The sequence below is a fragment of the Hirundo rustica genome, chromosome 22 (assembly GCF_015227805.2).
Source record: "Hirundo rustica isolate bHirRus1 chromosome 22, bHirRus1.pri.v3, whole genome shotgun sequence".
NCBI classification, from domain to species: Eukaryota; Metazoa; Chordata; class Aves; order Passeriformes; family Hirundinidae; genus Hirundo; species Hirundo rustica.
Window position 1 is genome coordinate 6,775,184 of NC_053471.1, and position 13,260 is coordinate 6,788,443.

A 13,260-nucleotide genomic window follows, 5' to 3' on the forward strand; every position below is an offset into this window, starting at 1 on the left:
AGGTCTCCAGATCTGGAGTGGCAAAGGGAGGTCTCCAGATCTGGAGTGGTGAAGGGAGGTCTCCAGATCTGGAGTGGTGAAGGGAGGTCTCTAGATCTGGAGTGGCAAAGGGAGGTCTCCAGATCTGAAGTGGCAAAGGGAGGTCTCCAGATCTGGAGTGGTGAAGGGAGGTCTCCAGATCTGGAGTGGTGAAGGGAGGTTCCCAGATCTGGGCTGTCTGCCCAGCTGGCCCCTCCAGATGAGTTTTTTTCCCCCTGACCCAGTTTGGTTTGTCCAGTTCCACCCTTCGGGCTGTGCCTGTGAGGAATCCTGGGTATCACCCTCGCAGCCCAAAGCTGCATCAGCAGCACGGGTGGGATCACAGCAGCGTGCAGCGGGGCTGGCTGCAGATCAGGATCCAGATCCAGATCCAGATCCAGATCCAGATCCCTGCTCCTGCAGCCCAGCCCTGGGGCTCACAGGGGTCACTGCACCCGTGCTGCAGAATCGAGGAATCGCCCTGTAGATAAAATTCAAAGTTACGTCGTAGAAGCACAGAATGGTCTGGGTTGGGAATGACCTTAAAGATCAGCGGGCTCCCACCCCTGCCGTGGGCAGCCCAGATTGCTCTCTCTGTGTCTGTATCTCAAATCAAGGCTTGCCTTGGGTGTCATTTCCTATCTCAGGGACCGGCCTGAGCACAAAGCTGCCCCAGCTCTGTGCCTGGTTCTGCCAAGCTGCCTCAGTTTCCCCACCTGCAAAGCACTGGTGGTCAAGGGTATCTACTTGGATGAAATAATTGAGACCCTGGAGTGAAGAAGACAGCGGGAACGGCGAGTATCACCACTCTGGGATGCAAGTACAACACTGCAGATCTGCGTTACAGCTCCTTGCTGCTGCCACACACATCTGCAGACACCCTGCTCCTCTCCTGCCTGCCTCTCATCACTCCTGCCTTCACGAAAATTGATGTGCCTCGAAGCACTGTCAGGCTGGTCTGAGACGCCCCCCAGGAGGTTCACAAGGCAATTCCTTTGTTTAGGGAACACAGGACTGGAGCTGCGGATGCACACGTGTGGTTAGCAGGGGGATGCCAGAGTCATTTCAGGACACAGAGTAATGCAAGGGCTGCAGACAAATATACCCACACATACAGGTGTAAATTTAGAGCAGCCAGTCAGCCGGGGAGAGCAGATACTTTTTCTTTTGGCGTGAATCACAGACTCAAGGCATGGTTGGGGTTGGAGGGATGATGAAAGCTCATCTTGTTCCAGCCCCCTGCCCTCGGCCGGGTCGATCGTGCCACATCACACCGGGCCTTGGAGGCTACCAAAGCCGTGCTTTCGGTGAAGGTTTTGCTGCCATGGTGCATCCCGAACATTTCCAGCCCGAAGAGGCGAGAGGAGAACGCCGCACAGCCCCACGCCCGCGGACACGGCGGATGCAGCGCCCGGGCGCGCAGAGGGGGCGAGCGCGGGCTCCCGGCGCATTCCCAGCGCGGCGCTGGCCGGGGTCCGGGCGGGATCCGCGTCCCCCCGGGGGGATTCTGTGTCCCCGCGTCCCCCCGGGGGGATTCTGTGTCCCCGCGTCCCCCCGGGGGGATTCTGTGTCCCCGCGTCCCCCCGGGGGGATTCTGTGTCCCCGCGTCCCCCCGGGGGGGATTCTGTGTCCCCGCGTCCCCCCGGGGGGATTCTGTGTCCCCGCGTCCCCCCGGGGGGATTCTGTGTCCCCGCGTCCCCCCGGGGGGATTCTGTGTCCCCGCGTCCCCAGCGTCCCCTCGGCCCTGCGGATTTTTTTCCTCCCTCCCGAGCGCCGGCGCCAGGCGCGAGCCGCCGCCAACCACAGAGTCCGGGCGAGGCGGGGCGGGCGCGCGGCGGGCGGGGCGCTGTGTCGGGCCCGCCGCCGCCGGCGCGGTGCGGTGGGCGGGAGGTGAGCGGGGGGCGGCGGGGCCGGGAGGGGTCAGTGCGGATCGGGAGGGGTCAGTCCGTATCGGGAGGGTCAGCCGGGGCCGGGAGGGGTCAGTGCGGATCGGGAGGGGTCAGCCGGGGCCGGGAGGGGTCAGTCCGTATCGGGAGGGGTCAGCCGGGGCCGGGAGGGGTCAGTCCGTATCGGGAGGGTCAGCCGGGGCCGGGAGGGGTCAGTCCGGCCCGGGGCTCAGCCCGGCACCGCGCTCCGGCCTCCCCGCTCCCGCACGGCGTGTGCGGCCGGGGCTCCGCGGGAGGGATGCGGCACGGAGGGGCGATGCTCCCGGCCCGGCCCCGCTGCCCCCTCAGCCCGCCGTGTCCGCGGCCGCCGCAGCCCGGCCCGGCCTTCCCGGGGCCGGGGGAGCTCCAGCGCCGGGGCCGGGTCCCTCTCGGTGCTCGGGGGCTGCGACAGCCGCTGTCCCACGGGGCTCGTCCCCGTCACAGTGAGCTCGTCCCCGTCGCCGTGAGCTCATCCCCCGGATTCCGTGCGCCGCCCCCGCACTGGGGTGGTTTCCTCACGGTCCCCCTGTCCTGCTTTCCCAGGGTTTGGGGGACGGCTGCTGTCACGATGCTGGGGCCAGAACACACGGAGTGAGGCTGAGTCAGAGCCAGAAGGGCCAAACACGAACTGATGCACCTCTCAGCTTGCTTTTAATGTGAGTCTCCTCATTAAGCGTAGGACTTTTCCAGAAGCTGATGGTGAGGTCATTCCTGCCCTGATGTTTGCAAATACAGAAGACCAGTAGGGTTTCCCCAGCTCTCAGGGATTCTCAGAGCCGTTTCCTTCATGTGTTACCTGTACTGCATTTATCACAGAATCATAGAATATCCTCAGCTGGGAGGGACCCACAAGGATCACCAAAGTCCGGCTCTTTTGGCTGTGCATCTGGTAATTATTTTGCAGTGGGGATACGGTGGTAACAAAAAATACCTTTTGCATTTTTTCCATGAAGACCGGAAATGAGCTCTTGTCAAACAGGAGCTCCAGCAGCTGTGCAAGGGGATGCACGGCCTGACTGCTGGGCCAAGCTCTTCCATGTTTCGTGTGGATCAGGCCCAGGAGTCTTTTCCTGAAGCCTGACTGAGTAACTTTATCCTGGCTGGTCGTGGGATTTTTGGAGTATTATTTTTTAATGCGGGCAGTGGTGATTAGCTGATACGAAAGCAGTAAATAAACAATGCCGGGTTTGCTGGGCTTATTCTGTGCAGTGCAGCTCAATATTTTGCAATTGGGAGGGTTGTGAAACTGGCTTTCTGCTGGTTTGGGAAGACACGTGACTGTGGCAGAATCTGCCCTGAAGTTCCCTGGCTAATTCCCTCTTTTCCGTGGGTCTGGAGCAGCATGGCCCACCCGGACCCTTCCCACTGCTCGCTGGGTGCCTGCTCCCCGCAGGGGCTGCCAGGGTGCAGCAGGCAGGGTGTCAGTGCCTCTGCTTCCTGGAACAAAGGTTGCTCAAGAAGTGTAAATACCCTTTACTGCACTGAGAAACTTTGTCATGTGTGCATTATAACTCCACAGCAGGGGAAGGGCATTTATTCTGCAGGCAAAACCTCAGCAGTGCCCCTTTGCAGCTGCCAGTGCTGCTGGCTGGATTCCTTCAGTGAGTCCATGGAGTTCAAACAGCGAGGGAAGAAGGGAGGGAGGGGAGACAGCCACGCCAGAGGGCTGGAGTTAAACTTGCAGTCTGCATTACACCTTGTTGTAGCTGTCTGGGAGCAGGAATTACCACTCATGCCTGTGTTTTACCTGCTCACAAACAGCAGCCAAAGGCTTCAGCGCAGCTAGTGGGGCAGGACGGTGAGCGGGGGTGTGCTGGGACATCGCTGGGTCACTGCTGGCTCAGGCACATTTTGTTTTTCTCTGTTGTAATTGGGTCTTTCCTGCTGTTTTCCAGGAAGGGAGCAGCCTGCCTTATCTGTCCTGCACGCCTGGCCACTGATCAGAGACACCCAGTCACAGGAGGAGCGACATCGGCACTGGGAGAGGCTGTGCAGGAGAGAAATCCCCAGCTACTTTTGTCACCGTGGTCTCTAAAGCTCCTGTGTTCCGGGTGAGTCTGCTGGAGGGAGAAACACAAGATTTCCACAGACCAGTTGAAGCTACAGGCAGGGAGAGATATCCAGATGTTCCTTGGAACTATTTAGTTATCATAATTTATTAACCAGAGCTCAAAGTTTATAAAGAACTAAATAACGCTCTGTGCTGTGCTGTGCTGTGAAGGCTCTGGTCCAACTAAACGCAGCTTCAGAAAATGAAATGAAGGGAAGGAGATGTCCAGTGTGAGAGCTGCTGAAATGATGCCTGATGTAATGAGAGCAGCACAGTGGTTTAGTCACCCATGCAGGAGTGACTAAACCTCTCTTCAGTGACATTACATCTCTTGAGATGCAAAGTCATTGCTGTGCGTCTCAGTGTGGGTGCCAAATGTGTCTTTTCTCTTAAAAACAACTTTGTTTTGTATAAATAAGTGTGAGCGGAGGGACTTTTTGGCCTGGCTGCAGTGCTTTGGGTGGGCACTGGGTGGAGAAGGCCAGGACAGGACCTGCTGTTGAGCGGAGGAGGTTGCAGGAGGCAGAACACAAACCCAGGTTATCATCTGGCCACAGACACAGGCACCATGAGGCAGCATCTAGTCTGGCTCACATCAGTCTGTGGACTGAAATTCTTCCCCAGAGTTGTTTTATCACACCAGTCTCCCAGTAGAACCCAGTTCAGTGGTGGTGCACAGGCGCCCTTATGTGAAAGAAGAAGAGCCTGGGAGTGCCAGTGGTCGTGTTTGTCCCTGAGCTGCTCTGACAATATTGACATGAAGCCATGCCAAGGCAGCCCAGCACTGTTTGAGCAAAGTCCCAACCAGGACGTTGGAAGCAGGATTCAGTGTGCAGGCACGTGTGCTCAGTGTGCAGGCACGTGTGCTCCTTTGTGGCCCGCTCTGAGGTTTGGATAAAAGTGGGTTTCAGTTTCCCTGTGACACCCCCTCCGCTGTGGGAACAGCGCATGAGCTGCCCAAAGACCTTCAGCACACACTGCCTTCCACTTGTGGTGTGCAGAAGGAGGCTGCAGGCTTGTCAAGAGCCCAAATTACTGCCTTGCTTCAGACCAGGGAGGGGAGGAGAGGCTGTTGGGTGGAGGATCCAGGCAGAAGCCCCTGGCCCTTCTGGGGAAAGCAGGTACCTTGTGCTGTGTTTTTCAGTGCCGCAGCGTGGATTGATCTGGGTTTTTATTCCTGACTCTAGTGTTCCTGGCTCTGCCTCTCCTCCCCACGATGCTGGGAAGGGTGCTGTGCACGGTGTTGTTCGTGGGAGCCCTCCCATCCCCAGCTGGAGCATCCCAGGGCCACATCTCTGTGATCTTGCTGGGAGCCACAGGTGATTTGGCCAAGAAGTATTTGTGGCAGGGTCTGTTCCAGCTCTACATGGACCAAGTGAGCAGTGGCCACAGCTTCACATTCCACGGGGCCGCCCTGGCGGCACTGGAGCCGGGGCAGAGGCTGATGTTCGACGTGCTGAAGAGGCTGTCCTGTCCCCCCGGCGAGGCTCCCGACAGGTGTGCTGTGCTCAAAGACCAGTTCCTGAAGCTGAGCCAGTACCACCAGCTAAAGACTGCCGAAAACTACACGGCTCTGAACAGAGAGATCGAGACCCTGCTTGGGCAGGAGGGGCTGCGGGAGGCCGGGAGGATCTTCTACTTCTCGGTGCCGCCGTTTGCCTACACGGAGATCGCGCGGCACATCAACAGCAGCTGCCGGCCCCCCGCCGGAGCCTGGCTGCGCGTGGTGCTGGAGAAGCCCTTTGGCCACGACCTGGACTCGGCCCAGCAGCTGGCTGCACAGCTGGCAGGCTTCTTCAGGGAGGAGGAGATGTACCGGGTGGACCATTACCTGGGCAAGCAGGTGAGCAGTGCGCAGCCCCGGCCAGCCTGAGGGGCTCAGTGCCTGCGAGACCCGTGATGGTCAGTTCCATGTCTGCTGAGAGCATTGTTCCCCTCCCAAATCCATGCAGAGCCTCCTGCAATCCTGTCCTGTTTTTCTGTCCTGTGCTGCTGTCCATCCTCTGGGAGAGCAGAGGAAATGTGCAGACCAAAGCAGGGCTTGCTCCTGTTGGGGTGATGAGGGTCCCTCCTGCAGGGCTGGGCTCTGTGCCTGGAGCAGAGATGCAGAGCTCCTCTGGCCTCCTCCCCAAGGTCAGGGCTTTGGTTTCGCTGAGTAAGCGGCACCTGTCCTCTCACAGCTCCACATCTCATTACACACAGGCCTCTCTGCTCTGCCCTGGCTTCTGGAAGCACTCCTTCATTTGATATGATACGGAGCTGATGGGATGTCATTTCTGTGGGATGCTTAGGGGAAGGTTTCTTCCTGCCCTGTGCTGCACTCCGGGCTGGAAGGATTGTCTGCTGCAGGTACAGCTCAGGATGTGGAGCTGCACTGTCCCAGGGGGAATGTGTTCAAGGACACGCCATCCTTGTTCCTCTGGAATGTGAGACTTTAAAACAGCCTGTTCCAGCCATGGCAGTGTGGCCGGGTTTTACTCAGAAGCTGCGTGTCCAGCTGCAAGGAGAGCATCTCCACTAAGAGGGGGGATTTCTTGTGTTTTGTTTGAGGGGTTTGTCTCCCCCAAAGAGCAGATGGCTTTAGTGGTGTAAGCCCCTGAACTGATGTATTTCAGCACTTTGGAGCCTTACCTTAGTCCCAGGATGGTCTGACTCAGCCCTTTGTCCTCTGACAGATATAAATGGAGTTCTCTGCAGTTTGTAGTTCAGCCTTTTCACACGAAACCTCAAAATGCCTCGGAAAGACCTTTAATGTCTGCTCTGGACAGTCACTGGGGACCCTGCTGTGCATCACTGCAGGCTCCTGCTGCTTTCCTCTTCTCTGACCCACTCTGCTCTGCTGCCTGTCTGCTGGATGGGGCAGTGAGGCAGAGGCACTGTGGGAGTCTGCTGAGTTTTTATTGGGTCTTTCAACTTCTCCCCTCACAGGCTGTGGCCCATATCCTGCCTTTTCGGGATCAGAACCGACAGTTTCTGGACCCGATTTGGAACCGACATCACGTGGAGAGAGTGGAGGTTGTCTTGAAGGAGACTGTGGATGCTAAAGGTTGGTGAGGCGAGTGTGCAGAGTGCAGGGTGAGTGAGTGAGAACTCCTTAATGGTGGGGAGGTGGCCCTTGAGGTGGTGCTGGTACAGAAATAAAAAAGGAACAGGTGAATGGTGTGTTGCTCCCTGGAAGCAGAGAGGGGCTGTCCTACGCTGAGACTGGCTCACTTCCAGGTAGCGTCGCTGCCTCTAAGAAGAAATTCCATTTGCCATTCATCTGGGAGCAGGGGCAGAGCCCCCACCTTTTCTGCTGCAGAGCTCTGGGGGCACTGCTGACCCTTCTATCCCAGTTGTTGGTAAACAGCTCTAGATTTGGAATTGATGCAGGCTTCAGCTCAGCGCAGCAATGTGTTGTTGTAACAACGGCCCTTTTGTGTTGCTGTCCTGTCAGACGCCAGGCTCGCCCCGAGGGTGCCTTTGTGCCGTTCTTTGGGAGGTGCTCCTGCATCTCCTGCGTCTCCTGCCTGGATGTTTCTGGTCCCTGGGTCAGTCTGGGTTTGTCTGCCTGTTCCTTTCCCCGCCTCTGTGTCGTAGGAAGAGCACTGCAGAGGGACGGTCCCAGCCCAGGGTGGCAGCGTGGGTCTCCTGCTGAAGGACAGGCTGCACTGCCTCCCTGCAATGCTGCAGCATCCCCTCTGCAGTGCTCAGCACAAAGCTCCCGGGCTGGGCTGCGCCCGCAGCACTTCTGGGCACGCCAGGTGCCCTGGCTTCTGCACCATCGGGATTGCTTCCCCACTCCCTTTGTCTCCCTCCCTCTGCCACCACAGACTCAGTTAATGCAATTTTATCAAACTTGGAGTGCTGATCTTTGGTTTGGCAGCCCAGGGCTCACCCTGAGCCTGTTTGTGGGAGAGGGGTGCGCTGCAGAGATTTAGGGAGAGCAGCGTTGTCTGTGCACAGCCCCGGCTGCTCCTGTGCCCTCCCCTCCCTGAACAACTTTGTCATTTGTCATTTGATGGCTTTTCTCCCCTGTGCAGCTTCAGCTGGCAGCCTGGCTCCCAGCAAGTCTGCAGCATTGATTCCATTACTGAATGTGCCTTTGGATTAGAGCGGGGGAGATAAATTATCAGTCAGTAGGGGCAGCCTGTGGTCGTGCTGCAGCCTGCTGCTGTGACACAGCCTAGAGTTGCTGCACAAGTGCCCTGTCCTTCTCCCACTGCATGTCCTGTTCCCACCTGCATGAGAAGCCAGGCAGGGAATGGGAAGCGTGGCTCTGTGCATGAAACTGTCTCCCAAGGGCGTGGCTCAGCCAGAGCCTTCTGAGGACGGGAAAACCATCTAGTCCTGCCACAAGCAGTGACAACTTTCACTAGGACAGGTTGCCCAAAGCTCTGTCCAACCAGACCTTGAACACATCCCGTGACAGGACACCCACAGCTTCCCTGAGCTTGATTGCTTCAGGTTAATTGCAGGGTGGGGAGGAGAGGAGCTCGGAGCTTTGCTGTCCCTGGCACCCAGGTTAAGATGCAGACAAGGGAACCGTGTCACCTGAGCAGCATTTTGCCTCCTCGCTGTGCCCAGGCCGCACCAGCTTCTACGAGGAGTACGGGGTCATCCGGGACGTGCTGCAGAACCACCTCACCGAGGCCCTCATGTTCCTCATCATGGAGCTCCCTGCCAACGTCAGCAGTGCCCAGGAGGTGGTGCAGCACAAGCTGCAGGCGTTCCAGGCCCTCTGGGGCCTGGAGAGGAGCAGTGCCGTGCTGGGGCAGTACCAGGCCTACAACAGCCAGGTGCAGGAGGAGCTGCAGGAGGCACGGGGCTACGTCAGCACCACACCAACCTTTGCAGGTGAGAGTTGGGGCTGGGCCCTGGCGAGGGGAGCAGTCAGAGCTGGGGAGAGCAGGAGATGTGAGGCCTTGCATGCAGTACAGCTCCATGGCTCTGGAGCTCACTGCTCCAGGGATGTGTCCAGGCATTACTGACATGGACAAGGTAATGCTGTTGTTGTGTCAGTTAACCAAAGATCCAGGGAATGGGGAGTGTAGAAGCTGAGACCCGTCATTACAGAATCTCTGCATTGTTTTTAGAAGTGGCCTGTAAACTCCTTTGCCTTTTCATAAAGTGGAGTTGCTCTCTGCGGCTGGGGGTAAAGCTTTGTTCTCTGTGATGGGTGAACCACGTCTCTAGGCATGCTGGGAGCATGGAGGGTATTGTCTAAATGATGTTCATGCTCAGAAAGTGGTTTCCTGCAGGATGAAAGGAGGTTGAACAAGTGAGATAGCTGGGAGGGAGCACAGCAGGGGAGCTGGAGAGAGTGAGAATCATAGGATGGCCTGGGTGGGAAGGGACCGTGAAGATCATGGAGGTCTGGGTGGGCAGTGAAGTCATGGAAGGGCTGAAGGTGGAGCTAGAGACACAGTGGCTCCCAGAGGAGCCGAGGAGGCTGATGAGGACAGGTGGAACGTGCAGCTGAGTTTGCGGTGGTGTGTGCCGTTGCAGGGGTGCTGATCCACAGCGGCAGCCTGCGCTGGGACGGCGTTCCCTTCCTCCTCACCTCCGGGAAGGCTCTGGATGAGCGTGTGGGCTACGCCCGGGTCCTCTTCAGGAACAGGGCCTACTGCCCCCAGAGCAGCACGCTGAGGGACGCGGGGCACAGCCAGTGTAAACCCAAGCAGATCATCTTCTACTTCGGGCACGGCGCGCTCCGCGCCCCCGCGGTGCTGGTGAGCAGGAACCTCTTCCAGCCTGTCATGCCCAAAGACAGCTGGAAGGAAGCGGAGGCTCGCTCAGATCTGCACATCTTCGGACAGCCACTGTCGGATTTCTACACGTACATCCCCGTGAAAGAGAGAGAAGCGTATTCTGTCCTCATCTCCAACATCTACCACGGCAGGAAGGATTTCTTCATCACCACGGAGAGCCTGCTGGCCTCCTGGGCTTTCTGGACGCCGCTGCTGGACAGCACGTCCCGCCGGCCGCCGCGCCTGTACCCCGGGGGCGTGGAGAACCAGCACCTGCTGGACTTTGAGATGGTGGCTGGGGGAGTGGCGTTCACCCTGGCAGAGCCGGCAGAGCTGCTGAGCCCCGGCGGGCAGACGCCGAGCGACTTCAGGGCAGTCCAGTCCAAGTTTCGGCAGAGTCCCCTGGTCTCGGGGTGGGCCGAGGAGCTGATCTCGCAGCTGGCGTCGCACGTGGAGCAGGCGGCAGTGAGCAGCGTGGCTCGCTCGGGGCAGTTCCACCTGGCCGTGTCGGGCGGCTCCAGCCCCGCGGGGCTGTTCCAGCGCCTGGCCAGGCACCACTTCGGCTTCCCCTGGCAGCGCACCCACGTGTGGCTGGTGGACGAGCGCTGCGTGCCCCTGACCGACGGCGAGTCCAACTTCCAGGGGCTGCACAGGCACCTCCTGCAGCACGTCAGGCTGCCCTACTTCAACATCCACCCCATGCCCGTGCACCTCAACCGGCGCCTGTGCGTGGAGGAGGACGGCGGCGCCGAGCTCTACGCCAAGGACATCGTGGCCCTGGTGGCCAACGCCAGCTTTGACCTGGTGCTGCTGGGGGTGGGCGCGGACGGGCACACGGCCTCGCTCTTCCCCGGCTCCGAGAACGGCCTGGAAGGGGCTGCCACCGTGGTGCTGACCGAGAGCCCCGTCAAGCCTCACCAGAGGATGAGCCTCAGCCTGCCCCTCATCAACAGGGCCAGGCAGGTGTTTGTGCTGGTTCTGGGCAAGGGCAAGCACGACATCACCACCCTGCTCAGCAGAGTGGGCCACGAGCCCAAGAAGTGGCCGATTTCGGGTGTCAACCCCAGCTCTGGCCAGCTGGTCTGGTACGTGGATTATGAGGCTCTGCTGGGGTGATGCCTCCCCGGTGGCCCTCCTCCCTCCAGCCTGGATTTTCCTGCAATGCCCACGCTCCTGTGTTGCCAGCAGCAGCTCCGTCCAGCCTCTGGGAGATCCGTGGCCTGCAGCACCTCTGCCATTTGAGCCTGGAGAGAGCTGGGCTCAGTGTGTGGGGCTCGGGAGGAGCCAGGAGCCCAGTGCAGCGTTTCTGGCTCTGCTCTGGGTTCTGACTGAGACTTTGGACAAAGTCTTCACCTTGAAGTGCCTCAGTTTTCTTGTCAGGCCTTTGTGCTTACTGGCATGTAACTACCTCACAGGCGCTACTCGTGACCTGTTAAATCAACTGCCTGCCAAATGCTTTTAAATTTTATGTAATTCTCAGGCTGAAAGACAATAGTAACCCATTCATCCCCTGCCCTGCTTGGTCTGGCTGGGCCAGAGGTGTTGTCTCAGGGATGTGCTGGTGGTGTGCACATGGATGTGGAACCTTGTCCCTGCAGCCCATCCTGGTGTGAGCCGGGCTCCCCTGGGAGCACAGACACTCTCTGGCTCTGGGGCAGGTGGCCCCTGAATGCTGGCGCTGATCTGTGAGCTCCCTGCAGCCCTGAGCCTCTGCAAAGTGCCCAGCAGCAGGGGCTGAGCCTGCCAGCAGAAATTGGCTGCACTCCTTAGGGGATGGCTGATAGCAGGGGAGGGGAAGGAAGGCAAACTGCTTTTGGGGCTGTTAAAATGATGGGGACAGGGTGAGGAGGGTGGCAGCTCACAGAGCTGCTGTTCGCCAGCAGTGCCGTGGTTACTGAGGGAAAAGCTTGGTGCTCAGAGGAACTGTTGGGTTTGGCTAGCAAAGAAATCTCTTCTTTTTAAACAAAAATGTCCACGTTAACTTCATTCCAGTTCTTTAGTGTTTGGTGTGAGGGAACAAGTTTTAATGACAATCTGACCTTCGAGAGAGTAACTCTACTGTTATGAATTACAGAGATTATTCCTGTTTTACAGGTGACGGTGGCATTGGAGTTTTCTTAGTTTTGCACCTCTTGAAATAAACACTGAGAGGTTTATTTGCACTTTTAAATAAAGTGGTTTGGTTTTGTTTTGTTTTTCCCAGGAAGCTACTGTTCTTTGCAGCTGAAAATAGGGTTTATTTGTGAAGTCCATGGATTTTATTAAAATCCATTAAAAGTTTCCACATTTTCCTTGGTGAATGGAGATATCTGGGTTGTTTGGGGGATTTTTCAGAAGTGTATTTTTTTTCACACAGACAATTCCTCTTAAACTCTTTAATACTTAGAATTTGCTAAATGAAAACCAAATATTTTTGAATACAGAAAATTTATGACTGGAAAGAGAGACTGGATGGAAGGAAGGGTTAAATGAGCAACAAATCCAATGAGGAGGAATGGTAGCAATCCACTGGGCTGTAGGCCAAGGAAGCAGGGCTATTTTTATTTTGTGAAAGTTATTAATAGAAGGTGTGCACCTTCTTGAGAGCTTGTATTAACCTTTCTTTGCAAAGGCAGCTCCATGGAGTAAGTTCTTACAGTCTGTTTCTCCCAAGAGTGATTATTGATATAATTTTTTTTTTTTTTTAATGTCAAGTGCATTCCTACAATTCAATGGTATATGTTTTACAGAAAACTAACACTGGAAATAACTCATTTTTCACTTCAAGTTTTATAAATGAAATTGTAAAATCTTTTTTTTTTTTCCATGAGTAAAGTTTTGTGATTCTTTTCATGTCGTTTAATGAATGAAGAATTATATTTATAAAAAATAAATAGTTTTTTTAACAAGAAGTATCTTTTAATTTCTTCCAGAGATGGCTGGTCTTTCCCTGTCCTCCTGCTGAGTGAAGTTTTAGGGTTTTAGCTGTGCAAAGTGGGCAGTGTCGCTGCAGCATTAAATGTTCACTGGGGTTTTGGGGTTTTTTTTGTGTCTCATCCAGACGAGGGCAGGACTTTTCACGGCAAGGAGCGGCCCAGGCCCTTTTAAGGTGAGGAGGTGGACTCAGCCCGTGCTGTGCTGGGTGCTGCTCCCCCAGACCCCGCCACATTCTCCCTGATTTTCCTCCCTTGCTGTGGCATCTCCTGGCGCACGAACAGCCCGGGCTGCTGCTGGAGCCTGTGCACGGACACGGCCGGCTCGGTTCTTAAAGCAGGTGCCGGCACTTTTCTCATGCTTTGCTTTTCTCAGGTGGGTGAGAGCTTCCCCTGGGGAGTGTCCAGCGCACGGAGCTGCCCTCGCTGCAGCGCTGCGCTTGCAGGCGGCATCGCTCGCTGCAGGTGCCTCTCCTCGGCTCCTCTGCAGCCCGGAGCCGCTCTGGAGACAGCAGAGGGTGCTGCTGGCCCGTGCTGCTGGGAGCTGCTTTCCGCAGCGCGGTCCGGCCGGAGCAGCCTCTCCGGAGCAGCCCGGCCCAGCCCAGCTGTGTGTGACAGTGGCACAG

At 57.0% G+C, this 13,260-nt stretch overlaps 1 protein-coding gene across 1 annotated transcript; it reads left to right on the forward strand.

Annotated features, from left to right (window-relative positions):
* The first annotated feature begins 1,876 nt into the window (after positions 1-1,876).
* Positions 1,877-12,613, forward strand: H6PD (hexose-6-phosphate dehydrogenase/glucose 1-dehydrogenase). Its single transcript, XM_040084755.2, has 7 exons — positions 1,877-1,908; positions 2,487-2,599; positions 3,839-3,994; positions 5,181-5,836; positions 6,922-7,039; positions 8,560-8,829; positions 9,481-12,613. Exons 4-7 carry the CDS (start codon positions 5,210-5,212, stop codon positions 10,836-10,838), a joined length of 2,373 nt encoding a protein of 790 aa, XP_039940689.1. The 5' UTR covers positions 1,877-1,908; positions 2,487-2,599; positions 3,839-3,994; positions 5,181-5,209; the 3' UTR covers positions 10,839-12,613.
* Positions 12,614-13,260: the final 647 nt, after the last annotated feature.

Coding starts and splice junctions, on each gene's coding strand:
- H6PD (XM_040084755.2), top strand. CDS start 5,210: ATGCTGGGAAGGGTGCTGTGCACGGTGTTGTTCGTGGGAGCCCTCCCA. Junction 5,837..6,921: donor ACCATTACCTGGGCAAGCAG/GTGAGCAGTGCG, acceptor CTCCCCTCACAG/GCTGTGGCCCATATCCTGCC. Junction 8,830..9,480: donor CACCACACCAACCTTTGCAG/GTGAGAGTTGGG, acceptor GTGCCGTTGCAG/GGGTGCTGATCCACAGCGGC.